Source organism: Sciurus carolinensis, chromosome 16, assembly GCF_902686445.1.
Source record: "Sciurus carolinensis chromosome 16, mSciCar1.2, whole genome shotgun sequence".
Taxonomy (NCBI): domain Eukaryota; kingdom Metazoa; phylum Chordata; class Mammalia; order Rodentia; family Sciuridae; genus Sciurus; species Sciurus carolinensis.
The window spans coordinates 38,270,955-38,298,835 of record NC_062228.1 but is presented as its reverse complement, the minus strand read 5'-3'; the positions used below and the strand labels follow the sequence as shown (position 1 = coordinate 38,298,835).

The 27,881-nt window shown below is 44.1% G+C and overlaps 1 protein-coding gene across 4 annotated transcripts; it reads right to left on the bottom strand.

Moving 5' to 3' along the window:
* Positions 1 to 280: 280 nt before the first annotated feature.
* Positions 281 to 9,094, bottom strand: Plekhf1 (pleckstrin homology and FYVE domain containing 1). Of its 4 annotated transcripts, none has more exons than XM_047529050.1 (2): positions 8,984 to 9,094; positions 281 to 1,871 (listed from the first exon to the last, which is right to left on the bottom strand). In XM_047529050.1, the coding sequence occupies exon 2, from the start codon at positions 1,852 to 1,854 to the stop codon at positions 1,015 to 1,017; it is 840 nt and encodes a 279-aa protein (XP_047385006.1). In that variant the 5' UTR covers positions 1,855 to 1,871; positions 8,984 to 9,094; the 3' UTR covers positions 281 to 1,014. The 4 variants fall into 4 exon arrangements, with proteins under 4 accessions (XP_047385006.1, XP_047385008.1, XP_047385007.1 ...); XM_047529052.1 differs by lacking the exon at positions 8,984 to 9,094 and adding an exon at positions 8,760 to 8,965; XM_047529051.1 differs by lacking the exon at positions 8,984 to 9,094 and adding an exon at positions 8,652 to 8,761.
* Between the last annotated feature and the right edge of the window lie 18,787 nt (positions 9,095 to 27,881).

Genomic DNA, 27,881 nt, shown 5'->3' with positions numbered 1-27,881 from the left:
AGAGCCAGATGAATGGTTCCTTGTGTCCTTTATTCTACCCCTTGAGATAATCTGCACCAAAGTGAACAGAACTGTGGGCACCAGCTCAGTTACAGCACCCGGATGTTTCTGTGTCCTTGGGGAACCCACCCAGCCAAGGTGTGGTGTGAATGTCTGTCTTTTCTGGGCTGCCAGCATTCCCAGGGATGCCCAGTGTGGTAGACAGTTGTTGATTTTTGCCCCCAGCATGTTCTAATCCCCAAGTGAGCCGTGTCTGAAACAAAGCTTTGGAATCATGTGAGTCAGTAAACCTTTTTATTAGTAAGTCAGTCAGGATAGGGTTTCTGTCATTGCAATTTAAAGAGTCCTAACCGAAAACACTGCTTTCATTGGCTGCAGGGAGACATGGGGACAGGACAAAGAGAACCATCAGACAGCTGGAAGGAGGGAAGACAGGGCAGAATCCTTATTAGGCTGCCCTGGGCAGTGGCTCAGGCGGCAGTCCCTGGGCCTGGCAGGCTCTCATAACATGACAGTCTCTTGTCTGGCTTAGGTGAGCCCCTGGACTGGTAGGGCCCAGATGCCAGGTGGGCACCAGCATGCTGGTGGGCAGGCCTTGGTTTCCTGTAGGCATCCCTAGATTGATGCCCTTCCATGGGGTAGGCTTGTTCAGGGGTGTTGGGGTGAGGTTCTGCAGCCAGACCTTGGTGCAGTGGGCCCTCACTATCGACATGTCTTTCCTTTGTGTTTCTAATCCCTCTCTGGTCCCTAAAATGCCCGGGCACCTGGCATTCAAGGGGTTGTCTGGAGCTGCAGCTGAAGCATGTAGAGCTGAAAAATGGCATTTATTCCTAAGAGATCTAGTGATATGGGGCTTGTTAAGTGAAAAGTGGAACTGAGGGGGCCTCAAGAGATGCCAATGTCAAGGAAAAAGGCACTGGGAATCCAGAGGGAAAGAGCCACCCCTACCTTCGGGCAAGGTCCTAGGGGGTATCACTGCCCTCTTAGGGGCCTGAGCAATGGAGCTGGCCAGGGTCAGCTGTGGAAGGCTGACCAGGAGACACCTGAAGTGTAGAACTCCACGCGGCTGGGCCAGTCGCCATCCTTGCTGCCCTCCCTGTCCTCATCGGAGTCATCGTCATCTCCACTGGATGCTCCACAGATAGCCCCACCCAGGTGGGCCAGCTGTCCTGGGGAGCCCCTGTCCCGTTCTGCCTCCTCCTCCTTCCGCTTCTGGGCAGCCAGCTCCCGGTAGCAGAGGCTGCAGACCCGCAGTGGCTTAGGTGAGAGGCGTGGCAGTAGGAAGCGCTCACGGGAGCACTCAGCGCAGACCACAAAGCCACACTTGCGGCAGTGGTGGCGCCGGGTGAGGGCTGAGAAGCGTGTCTGTGTGCAGCGCATGCAGATGTCCGTGGCCTTGTCAGGGATCCAGGGCGCTGCGTGCTCCGTGGTGGGCTGGCGGCCGGTGGCCAGCAGCTGCCGCCGCACACACTCCTCAATGTGACTGATCCACTCCTGGCGCTCTGTGGTGGAGGCAGCTGACACCACAAAGGACTTCTTAGCTGTCTTAATCATCCAGCGGTTCTTGGCCTGCAGGGTCTCTGGCAGTGGCTCCAATGTCACCTCCTCCAGTGGAATAATATGTTGGCTGCGGTACTTGCGCTTGTTGAGCACGATGCTGCCATACACCAGGATGTCATTGAAGAGGAAGAAGATGCGTGGTTTGGCCTTCTTGCGGCACTCCTTGGTCAGCACACCCTCACCTAGCAGCACCCGGCCTGGCAGGGCCAGTGGCTGCCCTGACGCCCCAAAGCAGCTCTCCACTGCCGCGATCCGTTGGCTGTTGATCTCCGTGTTGGCCAAGTGGTCCACCATCTTCCCCAGTGGCTCAGCTGTAGGAGGCAAACAAGGAGGCATCAGCATGCCCAGGCATGGCTGTACTGGGGTACTGAGGATCAGAACCACGCTGCTCACCTTTAGCTCACAGATCCACCACCAGACAGCTTAGTATCCCAGCAAGCCCACCCACCTAGCCACCTAACCACAGAAACTCACCAACCCCAGAAGCCAGTCCTGACATGAGGAGTGTAAGAAATTATCTAGAGGTAGCTGCATATGGTGGCTCACACCTGTAATCCCAGCAACTTCAGAGGCTGAGGCAGGAGGATTACAAGTTCAAAGCTAGCCTCAGCAACTTAGCAAGGTCCTAAGCAACTTAGCAAGACCCTATCTCAAAATAAAAAGTAAAAGAAGGGCTGGGAATGTAGTTCAGTGGTTAAGCACTCCTGGATTCAATTCCTGGTACCAAAAAGGGTTGGGGGGAGAAATTATACAAAGGTGAAGGGGAATTCCGCAATAAGAGGAATATAGAGGCCAAACAGGGATGGAAGGCAGCAATGAATGGGCTACTAGGCAGGCTACCACTGTGGGCAGTGGAGGATCAGTCCTTACCAGGGAGCGTTGGAAGACAGGAAGAACATGCCTCAACAGTGTCTACCCAGAGACAAAGGACTATGAAGCTGGAGAGTGAACCCAACTCCTGTCAGCTGTTCCCAGGGCTTTTGGAGCCTGCCTTTCAGCTGAAAGGATGCAGATACACCTACTGGAACAATGTGTGCCGGGTATATGGTGTTTGTGACCTTAACCAGTCACAGACCTGCAACTGCCTCATTGACTCAGTGTGTCCAATGGTTACCACCATTATCACAGGTGCTGAGTGCTCTCTCAGTTAGTTCTTATACAAACCCTAGGAGGTAGGTTACCCATGTTGCAGGAGGAAAACAGATTGCTACTAAGTGGGGGGCCACACATCGGGCACTACACCCTGCCTTCCCCCATGGGGTGTGAGGCCCACTTGAGTCCCTGTGCTCATGCACCAAGCAGTAAGTGTCGGTGGCCTTGGAGCTCATCACAACTCCATTTGCGAATACTCCTTTTGAACCCACCAGACTTACAACTTTGAAGATCATCTGAATGCTGTCACTCCCCAGGTCGAGCCTTTAGTCCTGGCCTCTCGACTGAGCTATAGACATGGATGTCCGCCTGTTCATCTAGTAGGTTCCTTAAATTTAACCAAACTCAGTTTTCCCCCAAACCTGTTGCTCTCGGCTCTTCTCCATGGTTGGAACCACCATTCACCAGTGTTCAAACTCCCAATCCAGAACTTAGGCTTTAATCTCCTCTTTCCTATACCACCAACATTCAACCCATGAGTGTCTCATCATCTCTGTCTTGCGAATTCAGCCAAGTCAGAACACAATGCTACCACTGTGTTGATAGCAAAGTGCCATCATCTGGCACAGACTACAATATCAGCTTAGTTCCCATCTCCCTTTCAGTAAGGTTCTCCCTGACCCCAGTTCAGGCAGCTTCTCCTCCAGCCAAGGACAGGGAATTGCAGACTATGGTCTGAGGGTCAAATATGGTTCACAGCCTGTTTTTATAAATAAAGTTTTATTGGAACATAGCCATGCTCATTAATCTACCATTGTCTATGGCTGCTCTCATGCTGCAATGACAGAGCTGAGTTGTGGTGGCAGAGACCATATGATCACAAAGCCTAAAATATTTACCATCTGGCCTTTTACAGAAAAGTTTGCTGATGCCATTATCATTATTATTACTATTATTGTTTGTTTCCACAGGACTTACCAGAACCTGGTCTTTTCTTGTCTATTCATTGTCTGATTATGTGTTTTCTATGTCCCCCACTCAATTTTTAGCTCCATGAGAACAGAAGCCTTTTCTTATTTACTACTGTGGTTCATCAATTCTTGAAAGTGTGTCCTGCACACAGTAAGTGCTCCATAAGTGAGTGCCAAATGAATGAACCTTCCCAAAGCTCCTGAAGACCCACCACATATGATTCAGCTCTTACCTCTGCAGAGGAGGTAGGTAAGAACTGACCTCATACACATGTCCTTGGCCTTGCTGATCACATACTATTTCTGAGTCACCAAGCTGCAGTTCTATAAGTCAGACTACCTGTGGGAATCCAGAGCAGGGCCCCAATATGGGGGCTGGAGGCACTGTGCAAAAAAGAATGCTGGGTACCTTAAGTCACATTCTACTTGCCCCTTCAGGTCACAAGACGTCCTGAGAAGTGCTGCCCACATCACCTTATATAAGAATTGCTATTTTTAGTTTGAAAACATAGAGGATTACCAGTGACACTCTGAGCCATCCTGCCATGACTGAGCACCAGGTCTCTGGCTGATAGACAATCTTGCAAAACCAGAATCATATCCCTTAATATTCCAGAGTGCTACCTCCAAGTCCCATCTGGCTGCGTGCTGGGGGCCCTGAGATGGTTTGGAAAAATTCTCCACATGAAGGAGTCAGAATAGAACAGAGGAGGGAGACCCCAAAAGGGCAGTGACTGCTTCGTGGCAGAGACAACCAAAGTGTTTCATGAGCAAAGTCTATTCAAACAATGGATACACATTGATGGCAGCACATTAAGAGTGGAAAAAAGCAACCTTCAAAACAGAATATACATACAAGGGACACCAGGTATGCAGAAGCTTCATAACATCTAAAAAGTTTTCACGAACTGTATCTGAATAAAAACAGATGGCAGGGAGTCTCATTAGGATGGTTACTATTTAAAAGAAAATAACAGCAGTGATGAGGATGTGCAGAAACTGGAACCCCTGTGCCTGTGGGTGAGCATGTAGACTGGTGTAACCTCTATGGAAAACAATATGGAGGTCACTCAAGAAATTAAAGATAGAATTACCATCTGATCCAGCAATCACACTTGGGGGTTTCTATCCAGAAGGACAAGAGCAGAGACTTGAAGAAATATCTCACTCCCACACTCAGCAGCAGCATCCACAATAACTGAGAAGTAGAAGCAACCCAAGTGCCCTCAGCAGATGAATGGTTAAACAAAATGTGGTCCATACATACAATGGAATATTATTTGGCTTTAAAAAGGAAGGGAATTCTAACGCATACTACCCCATGGATGAATCTTGAATATATCATGCCAAATAAGACAGCAGATATTGTCATGATTCCAATTAGATGAAGTATCTAAAGTGCTCAGATTCATAGACAGAAAGTGGTTGCCAGGGGTTGGGGACATTGTGGGAGTTTCTGATGGACCCAGAGTTTCAGTTTCAAAAGATGAAAAAGTATATCTTTTTCACAGCAGTGGAAATATATTTAATAGTACTGAATCATAATTTAAAATGATTAAGATAGTAAAATAAAAAGGTGGACACAAACCAAGGCCAGGAGAAAGTGACCTTGGGGAAGGGGACCTAGATGTGATCAGTAATGGGGTGGGCATGTGCTCACATAGGATTTCACCTTTATGTTTTACTTATTTTTGTTAGAAAAAGGTAGTAACAAATGTGATAAATTCAATACTCATCAATTCCAGAAAGTGGGAACGTTGCTTCTTTTTCTTTCATTTTACTTTTTAAGTCCTTCAAAAGAATAAAATGACAGGACAGCATCTGGAACGAGTTCTGGGCTCTACAGGCTAGGGGACAGTGAGCGGAGCCAAGTAGGCCTCTCAATGGGACACCAGACTGGGTCTGGCAAGGACATGGCACAACCTGGGGACCTGGGCACCTGTGGGAGATGCCAGGAGCCCTAAGGAAGGAAGGCCACGTTTCTTGACACTGCTGTGTCAAGAAGTCTGGTGCCAGCAGAATCCTGCAGCCACTCTAGACCAAAGCCTAGCACATTCAGCATGGAGGCAGAGTGGCTTCGAGCCTGGAGTACAGGAAGCTCTACCCAGCCCTGTGGGAATCAGTGTGCTCCAGAGGTTGGCTTGCCCAGGTCCACCTCCCACAGACACTGCCCACAGAGGAAGTGAGGAGCAGCATCCAGGGAGAGCAGAGGTGTCCAGCTGCCAGCAGCAAAATGTGGGCCATGAAGGGCAGGGGTATCTATCTGGTGCTGGTGAAAGGGCCTAGGCCTGAGCTGACCCCACACACTGATCATAGCAGACAGGGCGTCTCATGCCTCTCTCCTCTGTGAGCCTACCAAGGGTCCTAGGCTGGGCAGGCGACCAGGCAGACAACATCCTCCCTGGTGGCTCCCCCCACATTTGACCACACTGCTGATGCAGCCATAGCTTCATGCACTGGTTAGATGTGGCCTGAAGGCTTTTCTTGGTAAAAAGGCAGCCTTGAGTCAGATAGGAAGTCCTCTTTTACATTGTTCTTGCCAGAGAAGTAAAACCACCCTCAGGATAGAGGAGGAGGGAGCTGAGTTTTGTCCTCACTCACTTAGGAAGGCTGCCTCCGGAAGACAATGAAGATGGACCCTCCTGGCAACATCTGGGCCTTGGAAAATACTTGTGCCAATCCAAGCTTGGCACCCAGGCCACTGACAGAGGGGCAGTCACTACTGTAAGGTCAGGGAATCTGGTAGACAAGGCAACAAGCAGACCCATATCTTCCCTGGAGGGTTCAGAAGGGTGGGGGCTCTGGGCTGTGATCCCACCACCTTAACTGGAGCTGAAGGTGCTCACAGTGAGTACTGAGGCTTGGGAGCCACATCCTGAGAGTCACTGGATGGCTGTGGATACTGTGTGGCCAGGGCTTTGTGCATGATGGTTGAGGAGTGATTAGCGATCTAAAATGGGGAACTGAAAATCCATATCAAATCTGGCCCACTGGCAGCTTTTCCAAATACAGTTGTTTTAGAATACAGCCATATGCAACACACTATACAGCATGCAAAATCTAAAATATTTACTATCTGGCCCTTTACACAAAAGGTTTGCTGCTCCCTGATTTATACTACCACACACTATAAAATGCATAACATACCCACTCCAAGGATACACCTAACAAACCACACAGGGTTCTGTCCTGATCGAGCCTGTCCTCTCCTATGGCCCACTAGGGATATAGCTTTGAGATTACTGAGAGATGTCTGAAGGCCTGGAACCTTGGACAGTAGTAGCTGGGAGGGGCTCATCCTTCCTCTTGGGTTGCATGCAGAAATACTGCTTATCAAAGCCAAGGTCACAGAGGGGTTAGAATCCTCAGGGCAGCAGCCCTTTGAACTTTCCCTGGGCTTCCTGACTGGGGCCCCACTTTCACTCCAGGGACCTCAGCCCCAACCAGGTTCACCCCACCTGACATTACTTTCTGATGTTTCCTGAAATCCTTACAAGTGCCAGGCACTGCACTAAGCATTGTCCTACAACAGGGAACTAGAGACCAGGCCCTTCAATAATATACTTCCTGGTGGGGGAGCCAGACTAGAAGTGACTCCACAAGGTGTTTTCTGAGAACCAGTGCTAAGTACTGTGTAGAAAAGGTTCTGCAGAAGAGCTGGGGCAGGTAGGAGTCAGGAAAGATCTTGTGAGGAAGTTACCTCACTTCAATCTGAATACCAGGAAGAAGTCAGTCATACAAAGACTTGAGAAGTCTTCTAGTTATCGGAAACAGCTCAAAGTGGAAGGGAGCCACAGAGGAAGAAGCAAGGGGGCCAGGGTGAAATATAAGGTCACAGGGGCTGGCAGGGGCCAGCAGGGGTCATTCTGCAAGCCCTTAGGTCAAACTGAGGATTTGGGTTTTTCTCCAAGTGCATGAGGGGAGTCCTAGGATCCAACTGTCCTGTCCTTTCAGAGGGGCTGCTCCTCAGTTTTGTCCAACCTGTGCTTTCTAGAAAGTTTCCCAAGAAAAGACTAGTAATAAGGAAAATGAACTGAAGGTGTCATTTACTGAGGGCCTACAGCTTGCCAAGCACAATGTTAAGCACATTACATGTATTATCTCATTTAATCCTCACAAAAGACCAATTGGAGATGTTACCACTCACTGCTATCAAAGTCATGGCCCAAAGTCCTTGTGAGTGCCCAGGAAGACCAGCTCCAAAATAGCCCTGAACTGTTGAAGGCTTCTTTCAATCAAGACAGTATCAGAAATTCTCAAGACCAGAGAGTGGGGGCTTGTCTCCAGATGTCTGACCTTTCCATTCTCAAAACACACACACACACACATACACACAGTGGCCTGAGCAGGTCCATTAGCTTGGTTGAGTTGTCCCATCCTCCAGGACACACTGGCCAAACCCCCTTCCTTCCTTGGGGTGGGATGGTTTGAGCAGGTCCCTTTGCTCTGCTGTGCTGCCTTGTCCCTGTCTTGGCAACTCTGGTAGGATAGGCAGGATAAAAGATGAAGTCTGTCATCTCAGCTTACAAAAACGTCAGTGGGAATTACCTGCCAAGCAAAGGATGACCCCAGTACTAATCTTCCCCACCACCTTGACTTCCACTCTCAGCTGTTAAGATTTGTTCAAATTTCAAAAGCCTTTCCCTCCCGCAGTGAAGAGTAAGTTTCCAGGTGACTCCAAATTTCAGTTTTCCCACCTGTAAAGAGGGCTGATGATACATCTCCCTTATCCTTCAGGTGTTCCAGAGAAAGAAAAGCAGAGTCCAGGCCATTTCTGCCTCTGCGGGTCGGTCTCAATAACTTCCTTGACAGTTCCCACCAAGAGTCACAAACTCAAACTCGTCAGGCGTCTCCTAAATATGAGGCCGGCGAGAATCCGGACGATCCGGAAATCACTGTCACTCTGCTCTCCTCCCACCCCACCCCCACCCCTGTAGGGGTCCCAGCCACGTCTCCAGAACCCTCAGATTGGGATCAAGGAGTGCGGCCACAACGGTGGCATGAGAGCATAACTTCCCAAAACATTACCAGACAACGGGTGCTCTGAGATTTCCTGCAGCCCCAGGGTGCGTTGGGACGCCCCATACCTCACGCCTCGCGCAACGCCGTCCACCCGCGTGCCCTACTTGCCCTCACCCTCATCTGTGGAGCGGCTACAACCACTGCCCGGCAAGCAAGCAGTGAGCTTCTGCTCGGGTCAGAGTCCGAGGAGTCCTGGCTGCGCGCCGTGCCCCGCTCGCCCAAGCCCGGGAGCCACCTGGACAGAGTGGCCCCGGGAATCAGACAGCGTGGAGGCGGCTGGAGTTTCCTCCACCTGCTCCGCGATCCATAACCGGGCCGGAGTTTGGGTGAAGGCTTACCTCCTCGGTCAGGGGCTCTGCGCGCCCCCCGCGCCGCGTCCTGTAGCACGACCGCCCAGCAGCCCGGCCCGCGACTCCCCTCTCTGCAGCTGTGTTGGGCAGGCCACCTCGGGCCAATCCCCGCGCTGCCCACGCCTCTGCGTTCCAAGTTCCCCCGACACGCCCCCTCGCGGGCAGCTCGACCAATCGGCGCCATGGAGCGCAGGCGAGGGCGGAGCCAGCCCGAGTCCTCGAGAAATGTGCGCGGGAGGAGCAGCAGTGTGTAACTTTGTCTGCGGTCAGTATCCGCGGCGGGCGGGTCTTGGGAGCGGCTTGCTTGGGTCCTCGCGGGGACTGGCTTCCCAGTTTGTACCCCACACCCCCCGCTTCCCTTTCCTCTTGTCGCGCTCTGCTGGAGACTGAGTCCAAGACTCTCAGCTTGGATGTAGAGGGACCGTCATTATTGGGTAATGGGGGATGGGACACAAGGGCTCAGTCGGGGGAATGTGCCCTCTGATGCTACGGGTCGTCCTCCGTGCTGCGAAGCCGGCATATAGTCACCTTTCCTCAGTAACCCCAAGAGATAATCATAATATTAAAAACCAGCAGCATTTTTTTAAAAATCAACTTTTTATAGTGGAAAATTTCAAACACGCGCTGAAGGAAGGAATAGTGCAGTGGATTGCATGCACTCGTCACACGCAGCTCAACATTAGCAAGTTATCCACTCCTTGCGTATCCCCTCCCTGGCCTCTGCAGACACTCAAAATGAAATTACAAGGCCTCAAGCTGCACACATCTCAGCCTCCCCTTGGCCTCCTCCCAGCTCATTCCCTCCTACTGGCTTCTTCCTGTTCCTCAGAACCCCAGGGTTGTTCCCACCCCCAAGGTCCTTTGCACTTCCTCTGCCTCAGTTCTTACTTCAAACTGGCACCTCCTCAGAGAGGCTTCCCTGGCCCCCAGAGCAGTTCCTGCTTCACCCATCACCCTCAACTACCTCAGGTAGTTGTGCTTTGTTTACTTATTTATTTATTTCCTCCAACCTGAAGTCATGTTTTGGGGTCACTTGTTTACATGTTTGGATTATCTCCCCTACCGGACTGTGAGCCCCAGGGGCACCTTGCTCACTCCTTTCTCTCCAGGGCTGAGTTCAGCACTTAATTGGAAGGCAGTCAATGTCTGTTCTTCCCATGTAGTTTGTGTTACCAAATAGGACACCTGGAAGAAGAGCAAGAGGTGACCATTGAAGGAAGAGCTGATCTGGCTCCTGGACCTTGGTGCTGTGAGCAGATTCTCTTCTCAGCTGGGCCTCCATCCTTGAGGGCAGCTAGCAGGCATGAACAAGGTGCCCTGCTCTCCCTGGTGATGTGGGTGAGACTGTGAGGTAGGACTCAGTGCTGGCCAGGTGACTCTCCCAGATGAGAAGGGAAAGGAAAGTGGGGAGGGGAGGAAGGAGGAAGAAGGTCAAGAGAAAGAGGAAGAAAGGAGTTGAGAGGCAAGTGAGAAAGACACCAGCTGTGGCCTTGGAGAGCCCCCTCATTTATTCCCACCACAACCTTGCCCTCCATTATTGCCATTACCCTCATCAGCAAGCACAACCTGTACTGAGCTTCCAGTGAAGTCATAGCTTGGTGGGTAGACCATGGAATGATCTTGACCCAATAACCTTTCTGTCTCGCAAAATAGCTAAACATTTAAAAAATTCATTGCTGTTTCATACTGGTAGAGTTCACAGAAAAGTTAGAATTTTCATCTTCTCTTAAATGAGAGGGTTTGAAAATGCTGGTGGTCATCCCCACTCAAGCTGCCCCCAGATGAGGCTTGTGTTCTCCCATCCACAACAGTCCCTCCAACCTCTGTGGTTTCCCCCTTGACCTGCTCTACCCACTCCTGTACCCCCTGTTGAATAAGTATTTGAATTTTTGAGTCCTAGTGATGTAGCTGGACCTCTCCACCATGCAGAGAAGAAAGAGACAATGTCCGAAATCCCACAGCATTTGTTATAATGAGGAGTTTAGCTGGGACATTGAAACACGAGGATGTGCCCTCCCAGTGTGCAACACTGCTTGTGTGGAGGGGACTTGAAGCTAAGCCTTCAAGGCCATGCTCTATGACAGCCTCAGGGAGATTCCCCACCACCCTAGCAAGGGAGAGGGCTCTTCAGGGAGAGGTGAAGCTGCCTGGGGTGGAGGTGACCATGACAATAGAGGTCCCTTATGAAGATAGGGCTACCTTGTTTATAATGGTATATAGCATCTAACAGTGTGCCTGGCACAGAGTGGGTGTCTAGAAAAGGCAAGCTTTTCATGATTCTGGAAAACTAGAGGGAAGATGCATACCTGTTGGTCCTGGAGTCAGGAGTCCCCTCACTAGTGGTTCAGGGCCCACTTGGGCCTCGGTCTCCTCATCTATCATCCTTTCCAACTCTGACATTCTGTGGATTCAAGTGGAATTCTGGGAAATCCCCCAGAGGCAGCATAAACCGATCATGCAGCTGTCCACCCTCTTCCCAACAGGGACTGGCTGTGGGTGGGGAGACCTGGGTGGAGGGCCCTGCTCCTCCAAATAAGAGGAAAAACTTGTGACTCAGGGAAAGGCAGAAGTTGAGTCAGCCAAGCCACAAGTTATGGAAAAAATGAGGTTTTCTGGAGGCTTTTTGCTCCTCTAGTAAGAACCCCTTTCAGAGGAAAAGCTGGCTTCCAGGCTGCGGCAACTGAAGCTTCAGGAAAGCACCAAGGCTCAGGATTCTCAGCTTGGGGGTTTTGGCAACCCCATCTATGAGAAATGCCAGGAATTTTTATTGCATTGTTTATTAGGTTCTGTCTATGTGCCAAGCACTGTGTGCTGAACACTTTATAGTATTGTATCTCTCCTCACATTAAACCTGTTAACCCAGCTTTCAGTTTAAGAAACAAACACAGAAGTACTTTAGGAGTGAAGTGTCAAAACTAAGACAAATGTTTCAGCAAGAGAGAAAAACAAATGGGACAAAATAATAACAATTGGTAAGTCTAGATCAGGGCTTGGCAAACGTATTTTACCAAGGGCCAGCCGGGGTCTGTGACAGCCGTTCAAATCTTACTACAGAGTAAAAGCAGTGCATAAACAAGTGGGTAGCCTTTATTGAGGGACACTGGTACTTGAATTTCCTATAAAGTTCGTGTGTTATGAAACATTTTTCCTTCTTTTTAATTTTTTTCCAACCACTTAAAAATGCAAAAACCACTCACGAGTCAGACAAAAACAGGCCTCAGACTGATGCTTGCCAATCCCTCATCTCTGGCTCTTCCTTGTGCTTTTTTGCAACTCTTCAGTTGGCTTGAAACTTTTCAAAACAAAAAGTTGGGGGAAAAAAAGGTAACAAAGTTCCCACTGTTTATGACAGGCATATCTTGAAGATGGCTCTGAATATGTCTGATTCCCTAACTACTCCCTGCTGCCTTCTTGATCGATAATATATTGAGACAGAGTCTCAAAACCATTAACATGTGGGATTTGGAAAAGATTTCAATTGAAATCTTTACAGGAGGAAATCCTGAGAAAACTCTGCAAAACAGACGGGAAAACTGGTATTTCACAAGAAAATCTTGAGCATGGGATTGCTAAAGAGGTACACAGTATTGAATTTGAGGGTGAGATGGCAACTGCACTCTATCAAGGCCTTGAAAAGGCAGTGACTTCCCCTCCCCCACTCACTCCTGCCTTCTTGCAATGTCACCATTTATTCCTTTCTGTGTGTGCTTGCCCTGTGTTTATCATTGTAACTGTCTGCACATCCTTTTCATGTTTGTGGCCATTTCCCATCATTAATTTCCCCCTTGAGGCTCTAACCAGGTCAAAGGGGGAAAAAGAAAACAGAATGCTTTTTGAAAAATGCTCCAGATGGATGAAATAAACATTGCCGGAAAATATGAACCTCAGAGTGTATTAAACACATCTAACTTCTCAAATACAGAGATCTTTGACAACACTGGTTTGTCCAAATTCTACCTAGTTCATTCGTTCATTCAACAAATGGTTATTGTGTCTCTTGGTGCCACTGCCTAGGTAGTAGATGCAGAGATGAATGAGGGCATCTTTGTCCTTGGGGAGTTCACAGTTGAATACGGGCAAACCCATGAACACATATTTACCCATAAGGAGCAACGGCAGTACTATAGTTTGAATGTGAGGTGTCCCCCAATGCTCCTGTGCTAATACAGGAAGTTAAATGATCAGTCTATGGGGAAAACTTTAATCCAATCAGTGATTAGTCCATTTGATGGGATTAATAATTGGAATAGATTACTGGGTGGTAACTGTAGGCAGGTGGGCATGGTTGGAGGAAGTGGATTACTGGGTGTGTGTGTGCCTTGGGGATTATATATTTTGTCCCTGGTTCTTTGTGCTGTCTGTCTGCTTCTTGGCTACCATAAGGTGGCTATGATGTCCACCTTGCTGTTCTGTATCACCTTGGGTCCAGAAGTGATGGAGTTGGCCAACCATGAAATGAACCCATGAATCTGTTTCCTTTCTGATGAGAGCATAAATCATTACTTGTTTGAAGGACAGCATAGCAATATATTACATTTTTAAAAATGCTCAGACCTTTCTGTCCAGCTAGTCTACTTCCAGGAATGCACCCTTAACATTTTTTACTTTTCCTGCTTACAGGTAAATGACCCAAATAACCATTAATGGGGGATGGTTAAGTAAATTGTGGTACATCCATACAGGGGGATGGTTTATCATAATTAACTGAAGAAAGGGGGTCTTTATGTCCTGATGTGAAGGAACTTCTAAGATATTGAATGAAAAAGTAAGCTACATTAGTGAGTATATGTGATTGTGTGTGTGTGTGTATTTCTGCCTGTAAACTGTTGCTGGCAGAATTCTCAAGAAATGGGTCATAGTTCTTTCTCTGGAAGGGAAAAGGTGTGGCCTGGACTCATAAGTGGGAGACTCACATTTTACTGTATACTTCGGTGGCATTCATGACCTAGCTGAGAGTCTTTATAACATTGAATAAGATTAATCTGGGTAATCAATAGGCTGTTATGGAAATGATGGGGTGTAACTTTTAAGGCTAGGTCATGAAAGACATTGTGGCTTCTGCCTTGCTTTCCTGGCTCTGAGGGAAGCCTGCAGCTTGGTCATGAGGATGGTCCAGCAGCCCTAAAGAGAGGCCCAGATGGGAGAAACTCAGATCTCCTGCCAATGGCCAGTACCAAGTTGTCAGTTATGTGAGTGGACCACCTTAGAAGATCATCCAGTTCCAGAAAGCCTTGGATGACTGCTACCCAGGTCAATCATAACTGCAACATCATGAGAGACCCTGTGGTAGAACCACCCAGCCATGCCACTTCCAAGTTCCTGATCTGCAGAAACCATGTTCTATTAAAAATGCATATTGCTCCAAGTCGCTAAATTTTAAGGTAATTTGTTATGCAGCAACAGATAACTAATGTACCTTTTTCTATCTTTTGAATTTTGTACCTTTTGCATTTGTACATGTTTAAATTATGCTGCTGTTGTTGGTAATAATTATAATATTAATCTAATACATCTTATCACCTTGTGTGATTGATATTTGAGAATATTACAGCTGGGTAGTTGTGGGATGAAGACATGGGATCCACTGCAGCATCAATGATCCTTGGCTTAGCTAAGGAGGGATTCCACCTAAGTAGTCAGAGAAATGGGAGAGTGACTTCTAGATATGTGAGTTGGTGGGGGGCACCTGTGCTGGTATCCCAAAGGCCTTAGGCACGATTTACAACTAGCTGCTTGAAGGCCCCACAAATCTCTTTTTGTTTGGCCTCAATGGATTTTCAAAACTGAACTCAACACTCACCAGTATCACTGAAATTGTAAGTATTGATGATATCAAGTGTTGACACAAAGTAACTCTCATACATTGCTGGGGGACATATAAATTGACAATTGTACTGAAAACCCATTTGGTAGTGTCCACTAAAGCTCAACACACACTATCATATGACCCAGAAATTCTGCTCCTAAGTGTAGGAATCCAAGATCAAAAGGGCACATGTTCACCAGAATACATGTGCAAGAATGTTCACAGAAACCTTATTTACAATGTCTAAATTAAACACAACTTAAATATTCAGCAGTAATACACTGGGTAAATAAATAGCAGTGTATTCATACAGCATATGCCCCTTATAAGTCAAAAGAGGACTGCTGCACAAAAGAATATGAATGAATCTCATGACCTGATGTTGAGCAAAAGAAGCCAGATGTAGAAGAGGACATGCTGGATTCATTGAAAAACAAAAACTGCAAAGCTAACGTATGGTGATAGATATCAGAATAGCAGTTTCCTCAGAAGGGGGCTATTGATTGGGAAAGGAAGAGCACTGTAGGGGGCTAAAAATGCTTTGATTTATTTATTTCTTAATCTTGGTGATGATTTCATATGTGTAGTAAAAATGTATGAAGCCAAACACTTAAGATTTGTGTATTGTATGTCATACCTCAGTAAAATAAAAGTACCCCCCAAATCTGAGCTTGAATGCTATTAAAGGGCACACTCATCCCATCTCCCCATGGTCCCCACTGCTAACCATTGTCACACCCCTTGGCTACCTGGCCTGGGGTCTCTGAAGGTAGTTTCCATTTCCTGCAGGAGGTACCTTCTAATGATATTTCCTCTTTTCCCCTGAAATGGGACCTGTGTGTTTTCCCCTGAGAATCCTGGGAGTCTAGCTTAGGGTGGGCACTAGGGTCAGACAAGGGCATCTACATTTCTGGGATTTTCTCCCCGACGCTGTGCCCAGCCCCCTGACTGGTGGCAGCTGTGAAAATGCTCAGCCACCTCCAGCTGTGGGAGCATGGCTGACTGTCTTTCTGGATCCACGCCTAAGTTCATGCCAAGGCCCTACTTTTTGAAAACTGCTCCCAGTCAGAGTCTGAGCATGGCAGGGAGTTAATTCTGGTCTACTGGCATCAGTGAACAACCTTGGCTCTAGAGTTCCCATTGGCTCGGATGATAACTTCTTGGAATTGAAGTGCACTTTGAGACTTTTCCTACCCGATTCTTCCTTCTTCCTCTTTCCAGATTTCAGATTGGCATGGTATGAGTACACTTTGTGCACTCTTAAGGTTCAGACAGATAGTCTCTGAAGCCTCTCCTCATCTTTTCTGGCTACTTTTTCCCTCAACAGGGTCCCCCCCATAAATCTTCTGTATGCCTGATTCTGTCTGCTTCTTGGGTGACCCACCTAGGACACAGAAGTACGAGTGGTATCTTCTCCCATTTCTCAAGACCTCAATCTTTAGACACCTTCAAATTCTCTAGATACCCCACCTCTGCTCTTTGCTCCCTTTGTCTCCCAAACCCTCATCTCCTCCTCCTCTCCAACTGAGGTGATGGAAGAGCTTTAATTCATCTTCCCTTCACATCTTATGGGAATTTTCCAGAGAGAAATCCAATCATCTTCTTGATGTATTTTATTGCTGGTTCCCTCTAACCCTTCCCCTTTCCCTTCCTTCCTTTTTGAAATACTGGGGATCAAACCCAGGGTCTTGCACTGCTAGGTAGGTAAGAGCTCTAACACTGAGCTGCACCCCCAGCACTTTCTGCTTCTTAAGATACAAACACCTGAAGCATCTTCATAAATGCCTTATGACACCTTCTTGTGCTGATTTCCTTAAAGATCAGAGCAGGAAGATTTTTTTTTTTTTAATTCCAAGAAAAGGAATGAAGAGAAAAAAATCATTAACCCTGGGATCAAGGGCCCCAATTTATCAATGAGGAAGTTGAGGTGTCCAAAATTAAATAATCTGTTCAAAGTCACACAAATAAAAAGAAGTCTGGAATTAAGGCTTAATTTCAATTCTGTCCTATTCCAAAGACTGAATTCTTTATCACTATATTATATACCACTCTTCATTTCACTATTTAAAAATGAATATTAGAATCTGAGGTCAGACTGTCACTTAAAAAGAAAAAGAGGGCTGGGGATATAGGGTTGGTAGATCCCTTGCACCAAAACAAACAAACAAACACAACAAAACAAAACAAAAAACCCAAATATCAGAATCTTTAGCCAAAGAAGTTGGGTCTGAAGTTTGACAGCTCACGGTATTTTGGAAAATTGTAATAGGAGTGGTACAAAGGAGATTTTGGGTGCTGGTCAAAGTGGAGTAAACCCCCTGAAACATACCTATATATTCCATGATTACAACTAAAAACTCTTGGTCAAAAAAATTAAAGAACAACCATCCTAGGACTCTGAAAAATATAAGACTCAGAATTGGATATTCAACACAATATTCAAAATATCCAGGACACAAGCCAAAGTTACTCGACAAGTAAAGAACCAGGAAAATGTGACTAATTCTTAAGGGAAAAGACAATCAACAGGTACCAATCCCAAGAAGACCCAAATGTTGGAATTATCAAGAACTTTTCAGCCACCGTATTTTTTGCCATTTTTCCATAGGGTAAAGGAAAAACACCAGAAATGAATGGAAAGGCCTCAAATCTGATCTTCTACATTAAGAAATGAAAAAATAAGAGCAAATTAAGCCCAAAGTAATGAAAAGATAGGAAATAATAAAAACAAGAACAAAATCCAGTAAAATTGAAAAATAAAAAAAATTGAACAAATCCAAAATGAGTTTTGTTGAAAAGGTCAAAAACTTTGACATGCTTCTCATCAGACAAATGGAGAAAATGGAGAAAATGGAGAGGAGACGAGACACACATTACCAATATCAGAATAAAAGAGGAAATATCACTACAGACCCTACAGACATTAATAAGACAATAAGGGAATCTTATCTATGCCCAAAAAGTTGGCAGCTTAGATGATAAAGACCAATTTCTTGAAAAACACAAAACAAAATTTACTCAAGAAACAGACCAGGTACTGTGGCACATGCCTGTAATCCTAGCTACTTGGGAGGCTGAGACAGGAGGATCAGAAGTTCAAGGCCAGCCTCAGTAACTTAGACTCTGTCTTAAAATTTAAAAAAGAATTAAAAGTGGCTAAGAGTGTAGCTCAGTGGTAGAGCACTTACCTGGCATGCACAAGGCCCTGTGTTCAACCTTCAGTAACACACACAACACAATGATAACCTGAAAAATACTATAACTTTTAAAATAAATTATTTTGTAGTCAACAACTTTCCAATAGAGAAAACTCCATAATGCCAGATGGTATCAGTTATGATTGTTGCCAAATACAAAATTGCAAAAAGGAAAAATAATACCAATTCCACCAAATTTCATTCTGAAAATTTTGTAAAACTAGAATATTCTAACATCATAACCAGAAAAGTATAGTAAGAAAACTACAGAACAATATCTCTCATAAATATAGATATAAAACACTCAATAAAATATAAGCATCCAAATCCTACAATATATTTTTTAAAAATAACAACACATTAAGACCAAGTAGGACTTATCCCAGGAATTCAAAGCAGAATCAACATTAAAATAATCAATCAATGTAATTCACTGTATTGATAGACTAAACATTGTTCTAGAAATTCTAGTTAGTATAAAGAAGCAAGAAAAATAAATAAAAGGCATACAATTTGAAAAGAAAAATAAATCTTTCTCTGTTCTCTTGTGATGTGATAGTCTGCATAGAAAAATCTCAAAATATCTACATCTCCCAGAACTAATAAGTAAGCTTAGTTCACAGGATTAAGATCCACATGCAAACATCAGTTATACTTCAATATACTAGCAATGAAAAACTGGGAATCAAAAATTTTAAAACAGTACAATTTACAATAGTATCAAAAGATGAAATGCTTTGATATGTCTAACAAAATATATTCTGTGTTTGTATGCTGAAAACTACAAAGCATTGATAAAAGACATCAAAGAACTAAATAAATGAAGACCTATAATACATTTATGGATTGGAAGAGTCAATATTGCTAAAGTTTTTATTCTCTTCAACTTCACTGTACATTCAATAAAATTTAACAATCAATCAAAGTTCCAGCAAGATTTTTTCCTAGATTTTATTGACCAGTCGATTCTAAAATTAACATAAAAGACAAAGGAAATAGAATCACTAAAACATGTCAGAAAAGAACAAAGGTAGAGCACTCAAACTACTTTTGCTCTAAAGCTATAGTTACTGAGAGAGTGTGGTAGTGCCAAAACCATACACAAATCTGTCTATAGAACAGGGTAGAGTCCAAGGATAGACCCACATGAATAAGATCAATTAACTTTAACAAGGGTGCACATACTATTAATGGAGGGGGGATGGTGTTTTCAACAAATAGTGTTGTAATAATTGCATGTCCAGATGTAAAGAAGTGAACCTTGACCTATTATGTCATACCTTGTACAAAAATTAACCCTAAATGCATCATCAGGTTCAAGGTTGTAGTTCAGTGGTAGAATATTTGCCTCAAGTGCATGAGGCACTGGGTTCAATCCGCAATATGGTAAGAAAAAGAAACAAAAAGGATCATTGACTTAAATATAAAACATTGAACTATAAAACTTTCGGGAGGAAATCTTTGTGAAACTGTTAGCATGGAAGACTGAAAAATCACATATCTGATAAAGTGGGCTCATATCCAGAAAACTTTCAACACTCAACAAAAATAAAACAAGCAGACTAGTTTTTTTTTTTTCTTAGTTGTAAAAGACAGTGGTATTTTATTGATATTTTCAGATAATTATGGGTATTCTTCTTCAGAGCCACATCAAAATTTGATTAAGTGTTGTCTCTATTTTTATTTTTTAATTAGTTATACATGACAGTAGAATTCACTTTGATACATGATATATAATGGAGCATAATTTCTCATTCTTCTGGTTATACATGATGTAGAATTCTACCAGTTGTATAGTTAAATATGTACACAGGGTAATAATGTCAGATTAATTCTACTATCCTTTCTATCCCCACATCCCTTCGACTCCCTTCAAGTAGACCAGTTTTAAAAGCAGGTTAAGTATCCCAATATACACTTTACCAAAGAAGTTATATGAATGGCAAGTAAGCACATAGAAAGGTGTTCAGCATCATTAGACATTACAGAAATGCCAATCAAAACTACAATGAGGCACTACTACATACCTTACTGAATGGGTTTCATAAAACCAAACCGAACCAAAAAACAGCAAAGCAAAAAGGAAATATCATGTATGAGTGACTATGCAGAGCAATTGAAACTATCTCTGCAGGGAAAGCAAAATGGTACAACTGCTTGTGAAATAGGCAGTTTCTTATAAAAAGTAAACATACACTCACCATATGACCAAGAACTGTCAATCCTAGTTATTTATTCAAGAGAAATAAAAAAATTTGTTCACACAAAATTCTGTTAACAGATGCTTATATAACAGTTTTTTTCATAAAAACCCCAAATTGGAAATGACTCAAATGTCCTTTAAGTGGTGAATGGATGAACAAAATATACTATACCCATACAATGAAATAAAAAAGACCTCATCCAGAGCAAGGAATAAATGACTGGTGACCCAGGAATAAGGATCGATCTCATACATCATGCCAAAAGACAGATGCCAGACTCCAAGGACTGCATACCATACTCATTCTACGTTTATGTTTAAATGACATTCTGCACGTAAGGATGGAGGATAGACCCTAGGTTGCCTCTGGTAAGGAATGGCAAAACTACCAAGGGCAACATAGGGAGAGTTTAGGGGATGATGGAAACTGTAGCCATTTAAAACTTACTCTTTTCTTTCAAAGTTTGATACTTTCAGTCTATGATATAAAGTGACAAGAGACAGACAATAGGAAAAAGAACACACAAAGTTTACTACATGCCTAAGGCAAAGAGGGGCAAGATAGCTGACCCATATAGAGGGCTTGAAGGATTCAGTCTTGGGCTTCTGGGCCAAAGGAGATGGCCCAGTCTACAGGAGGTTAGGGGGTGGGGGAGGGGATGTGCACCACAAGTAAAGGTTGTCCTGTTATGCAGATGAAGTCTCCGGGATCACAGCCACTTTGAGCAATCTATGTTGGCTGTCAGACATTCAGACTGTCAATCTCTTCTGTGGAAGAATTCTTCCTAATCAGAAGTGGGTGGGGTAGATATTAGAATGAAAAGCCTCCACCTGCATTTGCTATTTACTAATATAGATGGATGTATATTTCTTTTTACAAAACAACAGCTTCTCAGAGTCATTTCCATATCTGCAGAGGTCTGTGGTTTCTCTGAATAACCAATATGAAATATGCCAAATAAATATATTTGGAGTAGGGTATTTTACTCTTTCACAAAACTCTTTTGTATTTTGATTGTGGTAGTAGTTACACTACTCTATGTAGTTGCCAAAACCCATAGAACTACACTTTAAAAGAGTAAAATCTACTGCAAAATAAAACAAATATATTAATAAAATGTCAATTTTTTTTTTCAGTACTGGGGATTGAACCTGTGGGTATTCTACCATTGAGCTATATCCCCAACTCTTTTTATTTTTCACTTTCAGACAGAGTCTCACTAAGTTGTGAAGGCTGACCTCAAACTTGTGATTCTCCTGCCTCAGCCTTCCATGTCACTGAGATTGCAGGTGTGGGCCACTACTCCTGGCTAAAATGTATTTTTTGTAATTAAAAATTTCAAAGTTCATACAGTACTTCTTACATTTCTTCTTTACATTGTTGCCAACAAATTGGGATTTGCATATCTGTTAGAAAAGTGTGATGTGTTAGAATTTTAAAGAAATGCTGAAATCCAAGAGTCAGGGTTTGATGGTGTAGGCCTCAAAGAAGGTCTGGAAAACTTTCAACTTAACTAATTGTTACTAGAGGAGGGGAAAAAAAGCATAATTTTCCATTGTCTGAAACTCTGCCCCAATATATTCTAGGTAAAGTTCCTCCTTACATCTTCCTAGGGATTCTTCTGCTATTTTCTAAGATGCCAGGGGTTATAACTTCCCCTTCTTTTCCAAAGCCACACAGGGAATTTCCTGGCTAAAAGGGCCTAGGGAGGAAGCTGAATCTCACAGCTTCCCTCCCCTAAACCTTGACAATAAATAAATAAATAAATAAATAGATAAAGCAAAGTCAGAATGAAATAAAAATAAAACACAAACTATAAATCCCCCAAAATCTCACATACCCAAAGTAATAAAACTAAGGAAAAGAATTACACAATACAGACATAGAAATTATCCTACAAATGTGAGCGCATAATTCCTGCCAAAAAATCTTTCAAAAAGGGCAACTGGAGTTAAAGAAACAAGATTCCAGAAATAAGCCAGAATTCTTAATGCTGCCTGACCCCTCATCTCCAACCCCCTAAACTGCAAAGGAGAAGAAGGAACCAGAAGAGAACCCTGGGAGAATCACTGAGGAATACCTTCTAATTACAGAAAAAATAGGAAAATAGACTGTTACCAGTGGTTTTGAGAACAGAAACAGAAATATGTCTTCCACACCCCTACCATACCCAGGCTCCCTAAGGCAGGAAGACCCAGCTGGTATCGTTTTGATGTTTTCTGACTGGACAGCTCAGCTAGAGGGCACATAGCACAATCATGTGGCCGGTTGCTCTAATTTTCTCCAGCCATATACAGGGATTTAGAAAATAGATGACTGCTGTCTGGTCTGAAAACATGTCAGAATGTCTCACTACCTTAGACTGCACAAGACTGATTTCCATCGACTGCAGTGAAAAAGAACTAGGCCCCAGAGGCAAAAACTGCTCTCATTTCAAAGTGAGTACTGAGGACCTTCCTGTCCTACTGCTGCCTACCTGTTGATGATGGACCTCCTGATCCACCCAGAAACACTGTGATATGGAGCAGGCACTGCCTGTCTGGTATTCTGGGCAATGTGGCCAGAAGTGTCACCTAAACTCTATTGCTCAACCCCTGGAGGGGCAAGAGACCTAGTGAATGACTCATAGCAACTCTCTCTTCATCTCCTGCCGCCAGGACTATAGTAGTAAGTTTTCTGTTCCTGTGACAAAATACCTGAGATAATTAACTTAAAGGGAATAAAGGTTTATTCTGGCTCACTGTTTCAGAGTTTTCAGTCTTTGGTTGCTTGACCCTATTGCTTTGGGCCTGTGGAGGCATAACATCTCATGGTAGGAATATGTGGCAGAGGATGCCCATTCACCTTGTGGCGGCTAGGAAGCAAAAGAGCAAGACAGGAAGGGCAGGGGTTCCAATATCTCTTTTAAGGGCACAACTAACTCCTGCTCTCAGCAGCCAAGTCAGCAAAGCTACCTAGATCCTTGCTGCTGGATTCAGTCCCCTATTCACATAAGAGATAAAATATATAAAAAACAAAAATGAGTTTACTTGTAGTTTTAGCCAAAACTGAGGAGAAGCAGCTAGCCTGCCTCCATTGGTCCTGTAGAAGTTGTTAAATTTATAGAAACAAAAACCAGGAAGTATATAAATATCATACATATGTATATATATTAGATTTAGCTAGTCTCTGCTAGCCAGAGAAAATGTCACAATGCTTACTTTTCCACCTTGGCGGGCACTGCCTGGGTTTTGGAAGCAGTTTTTCAGTTTCCATTCTCAGCAGAAAGAAACTCCAGATGAGAAAAGCAGTTATCAGGAAGTTGCTTTTCATTTTAAAGGGGGCTCAGTTTCACTTCGACTAGGCCTCACCTCCCAGAGGTCCTGACACTTTCCAGTATTGCCATGGAGGGGGACCCAACCCTTAACACATGATCAAAGTCCAGATGGCTTGCAGGACTTACCCCAAAAGTCTCGTGTCAGTAGAAGAAATTACACAGGAAGCTTAAACTGCCAGTGTCAAGACTGGTCTTTGAATTGCCCTAACACTCTTTGAAGTGTATGTGTCTCTGAAATGAAGGTGCAGTCTGCCCTCAGAGCCAGATTCAGAATCCAATTCCAGGAAAAAGAAAAAAAAAAATCTAATTGTAGTGTAGTGGTAGTTTTTCCTTCTGCTTCTATGCACTTTAAAATACTTGCTCTAAACAAATAACAGACAAAGCAGCATGAAAGAAAGTCAAAAGTTTCATCAAATTGAATTGTGCAGTTTAAAAACAAAAATCAGAAAAGTTGAAAAGCAAAGCAGTACTCAAAGTCTTCTCTTGACATCCTGCCCTCACTTCTCTTCTGTTCCTGTGAATCGGTCACTTGAATCTCAGCTATTTTGTTTCAGTCATGTAGGGTTTTTTAAAACCTGTGGTCAGTCTCGGGCAGGACTGAGGTTTTCTGAGCTCACTAAGGCCCAGGGGACTGAGAACTGAACCCCCAGCTTCTTCTATGGAGAGGCTGGCCCAACCGTGTGGATGAACTGATGCATGGGTAGGGTCGGAGGCAAAGCAAGCACAGGACTGGCTATGCACAGGCGCTAGCTACGCCGTTAGGATTTGGATGTGATGTGTCCCCCAAAAACTCATGTGTGAGACAATGCAAGAAGATTCTGAGGAGAAATGATTGGGTTGTGAGAACCTTAATCCAATCAGTAAATTAATCCCCTGATAGGGATTAACTGAGTGATAACTGAAGTGGTAGGGTGACTGGAGAGGTGGGAATCAGGGATGTGGCTTTGGGGTATATTTGTGTATCTGGCAAGTGGAGACCTCTCTCTCTGCTTTCTGATCACCATGTGAGCTGCTTCCCTGTGACACACTCTTCCGCCATGATGTTCTGCCTCACTGTAAACCTGAGGAATGGAGCCTGCTGTCTATGGATTGAGATCTCTGAAACCGAGAGCCCCTAATTAAACCTTTCCTCCTCTACAGTTGTTCTGGTTGGGTCCTCTCCTCACAGCGGTGGAAAAGCTGACTAAAACATACTCTCATTACTGCTTCTGCACTGTGAGCAGGCAGCAATTTTGGAATATTGATTTCCTGTTTAAGAAGCAGGACCCTTCTGAGTTTCATTCTCTGGTATTAAAATTGTCCTGAATTTCTTCTCCTCCCACCCACCCTTGACCATTGTGAGAACTCTGGCTACAGTCAGTGTCCATCAGAGACGGGGTTCACCTTGCCAAAACTTGTTTGAATACCTGGAGTTCAAGTCTCCTGACTCAATTCACATTTTTCTTGAATTTGTCATGTAATGAACAGAACGGAATATCTCAATGGGCAGTATTGCATCTAATTAAAACCCAGAATGGACTTATTTTCTTTGGGCTGGGGACATGACCCAGTTTTAAACCCAGAGGGAGGCCTTCTTTTCAAGGTCAATACATAGTTGTTCACTGCACAAAAACACTCCGCAGAGGTGAGAGGGAGCTGAAAGCCAGCCTCATCTCCACTTTCAACTTATGTCTGGTCACTCAGGAGTTGTATGTAATTCTAACTCCCTCCCCAAACATCCAAGGCTGTTGTGACTCCTCCACTGCTCGGCATGATGAGTTTCTCTCTCATTCTGCCTCCTGGGAGAACATGAGGTCCAAGAACATGAACTTGGGCTCAGTCCCCATTATGCACACCCACAGTAGTTACTCAGTTTTGTGTTTTGTTGACTCCAGTTGAGTCTCTTTAGGAGAAAAGGCAAGAGTTGGGAAATGAAAGGATGTTCTGATACTAGGAGGGTTGGATTCTGCCCGACATTTCAGCCACACTTGTTAATCTCATAAGCTGTTTTCTATTTAAGAGAAATCGCTCTTGACCGCTGGCGTCACAAATGCCTTAGAAAGGGCTCACATCTGTCTACTATTATATCTTTCCCTTTGAAGTTTTCTGTTGGAGAATGAAATTTAACCTTAAAATACATGGGTGCCTCCCTTCACTGCACATGCAGAGGGTCCTCATTAACAGGATAACCACTATCAGAGAAAACAAAACAAAGGTCCAAATGGAGACCTATCAAGAACGAAAATAAAAAGTGGCTTGATCTCAAAATAAAATAGAATTATGAAAAGATTTATTTTACCTTTAAAATCTAGCATATAGTTGCAATTACTCTGAAAATCAATAAAGATTGAATTATATTAATACAGAGATGGCATAAAATTTTTTCAGAAAAAAATATGTGATTGCTTGATATGACTTCCTTCTCTTTACATTTGATTCATTTTTCTTCTTTTCCTTACATTTGATTCTTGCTCCATGGTCATAAGAGTCAGTTTTGCAAAAATATGCAATCATTTGATCAATTTCATTAACTCATAGAGATCCAAATCATTCTTTTTTGAAGCACCTATCATGTCATTAATCTAATGAATCTCTTCAACTGTTAACTGGTTTTTTATATTTTTTATTGTGTTATTTATTCTATCAAAATGAAACATTTTAAAATGCATTTACCTTCAACTCTATTTTTTAAATGTTAAGATCATTACATTTGCCACTCTCAATTATTACTTCTTGATGAATAACGAATAATTTTTTTTTTTTTTTGGTACCAGGAATTGAACCCAGGGGCGTTTAACCACTGAGCCACATCCTCAGCCCTTTTAAATATTTTATTTAGAGACAGGATCTGGCTAAGCTGCTTAGGGCCTCACTAGGTTGCTGAGATTGACTTTGAACTCATGATCCTCCTGCCTCAGCCTCCTGAGCCACTGGGATTACAGCTATGCACCACCATGCCCTGCATTTTTTTTTTTTTTTTTTTTTTTTTTTTTTTTAGTATGGTCCTGGAATTGAATCCAGTCTTGATCATACTAGGCAGGTACTCTACTATTGAGCTATATCCCCAACCCTTCTTAAATAATTTTTTGAGAAAGGACCTCGCTATGTTGCTAAGTTCCTCAAATGGACTCCAACTTGGGATCCTCTTGCCTCAGCCTCCCAAGTAGCTGGGATTACAGGCCTGCATACTGCACTCAGCTTGCTGAATAATCTTTAATCACACACCTATGACCTGTGCAATATTTTCCCAGTACTTTATTTTGAAATCTTTTTTTCTTCTACTACAAAAAGATACAGTGAATTTCTCACCCCCCATTCCCAGTTTCTGGTGTTATAGAGCACAGTGCTAAGGAGAGAAAACTCTTCCTGGAATGGATCTGTGGCCCCTGAGTTCACATAAACTTGACTCTGCACTTGCAGGTCAGAGTTTTGGGTCCTTTAAAAATGGCATTTGAGTATGATCATCTCAAAGCATCTATGGCTTTAAATTAAGAGTAGCAACCCCAGCGATTGCTTATTAGCCTTTTACTCTACACTAGCCAGTGCACTGAGTGTTTTTACAGATAGGTCACTCAAGCCTCACAACATTCCAATTAATTCATTTCTATGATTAATCCCATGATTAATCTCATTTCAAATATGAGAAGAGTGAGGCTCAGAGAGTTGAAGGACTTTCTCAAGTTACCCAGCTCTTGGCTATTGGCTATTCAAATGCACTAAGGAGTCCTTGTCTCACCTGGTCTGCATCTGCTTCATTCCAGCAAGTTCCTGTATTGTCCTTCATGTTCTGTCTTCGCATGGATGCCAACCCAAGTCACTTTCATAAGGACTTTTTTTTTGAGTCTCTGTAGCATTAGTGAGATGAATTGAGCCTCCCTTGGAGCAAGGGTGGCTTTGTACTCCTGGCAGGAAAGGAGGAAATATCTCAAAGCAAGATTTCCTTGTATGTGTCCCTCTTGCATCTTTGCTAAAATATCCTGCTCCCTGTGCACAGGGTCCCATTCATTTTTAAAGATGTTAGCCTCCATTCAGCTTGGTGGGCCACCCATGGGCTCCACCACTGAGCAGGTGTGGTGGAGGGAGGTGGGGCGGCTCAGGCCCTGACAGCCAGAACCTGCATTTTCATCTTCTCTAAGAAGCAAAGCAGCAACTCTCCCCTCCTGCCTGCAGACTTTTTATACGAGCAATAAGACAACTCTGGGAAGCTCATCTTGCATTAACTCCAGGGAGTAATCATCTAATCACATTCCAGGCTGATTTGAGGCACTCATCTGGACCAAATGCCTCCCTGCACCCCGGGAGTGGCTTTATGAGGCAGCAGCCAGGCCCCATCGAGCCTTATTGCTTAATTAAAAACAAATTCCCAGTAATTTATTTTTTGGTT

Excerpts from the sequence above, each read along its gene's own strand:
- Plekhf1 (XM_047529050.1), bottom strand. The coding sequence starts at position 1,854 with ATGGTGGACCACTTGGCCAACACGGAGATCAACAGCCAACGGATCGCG.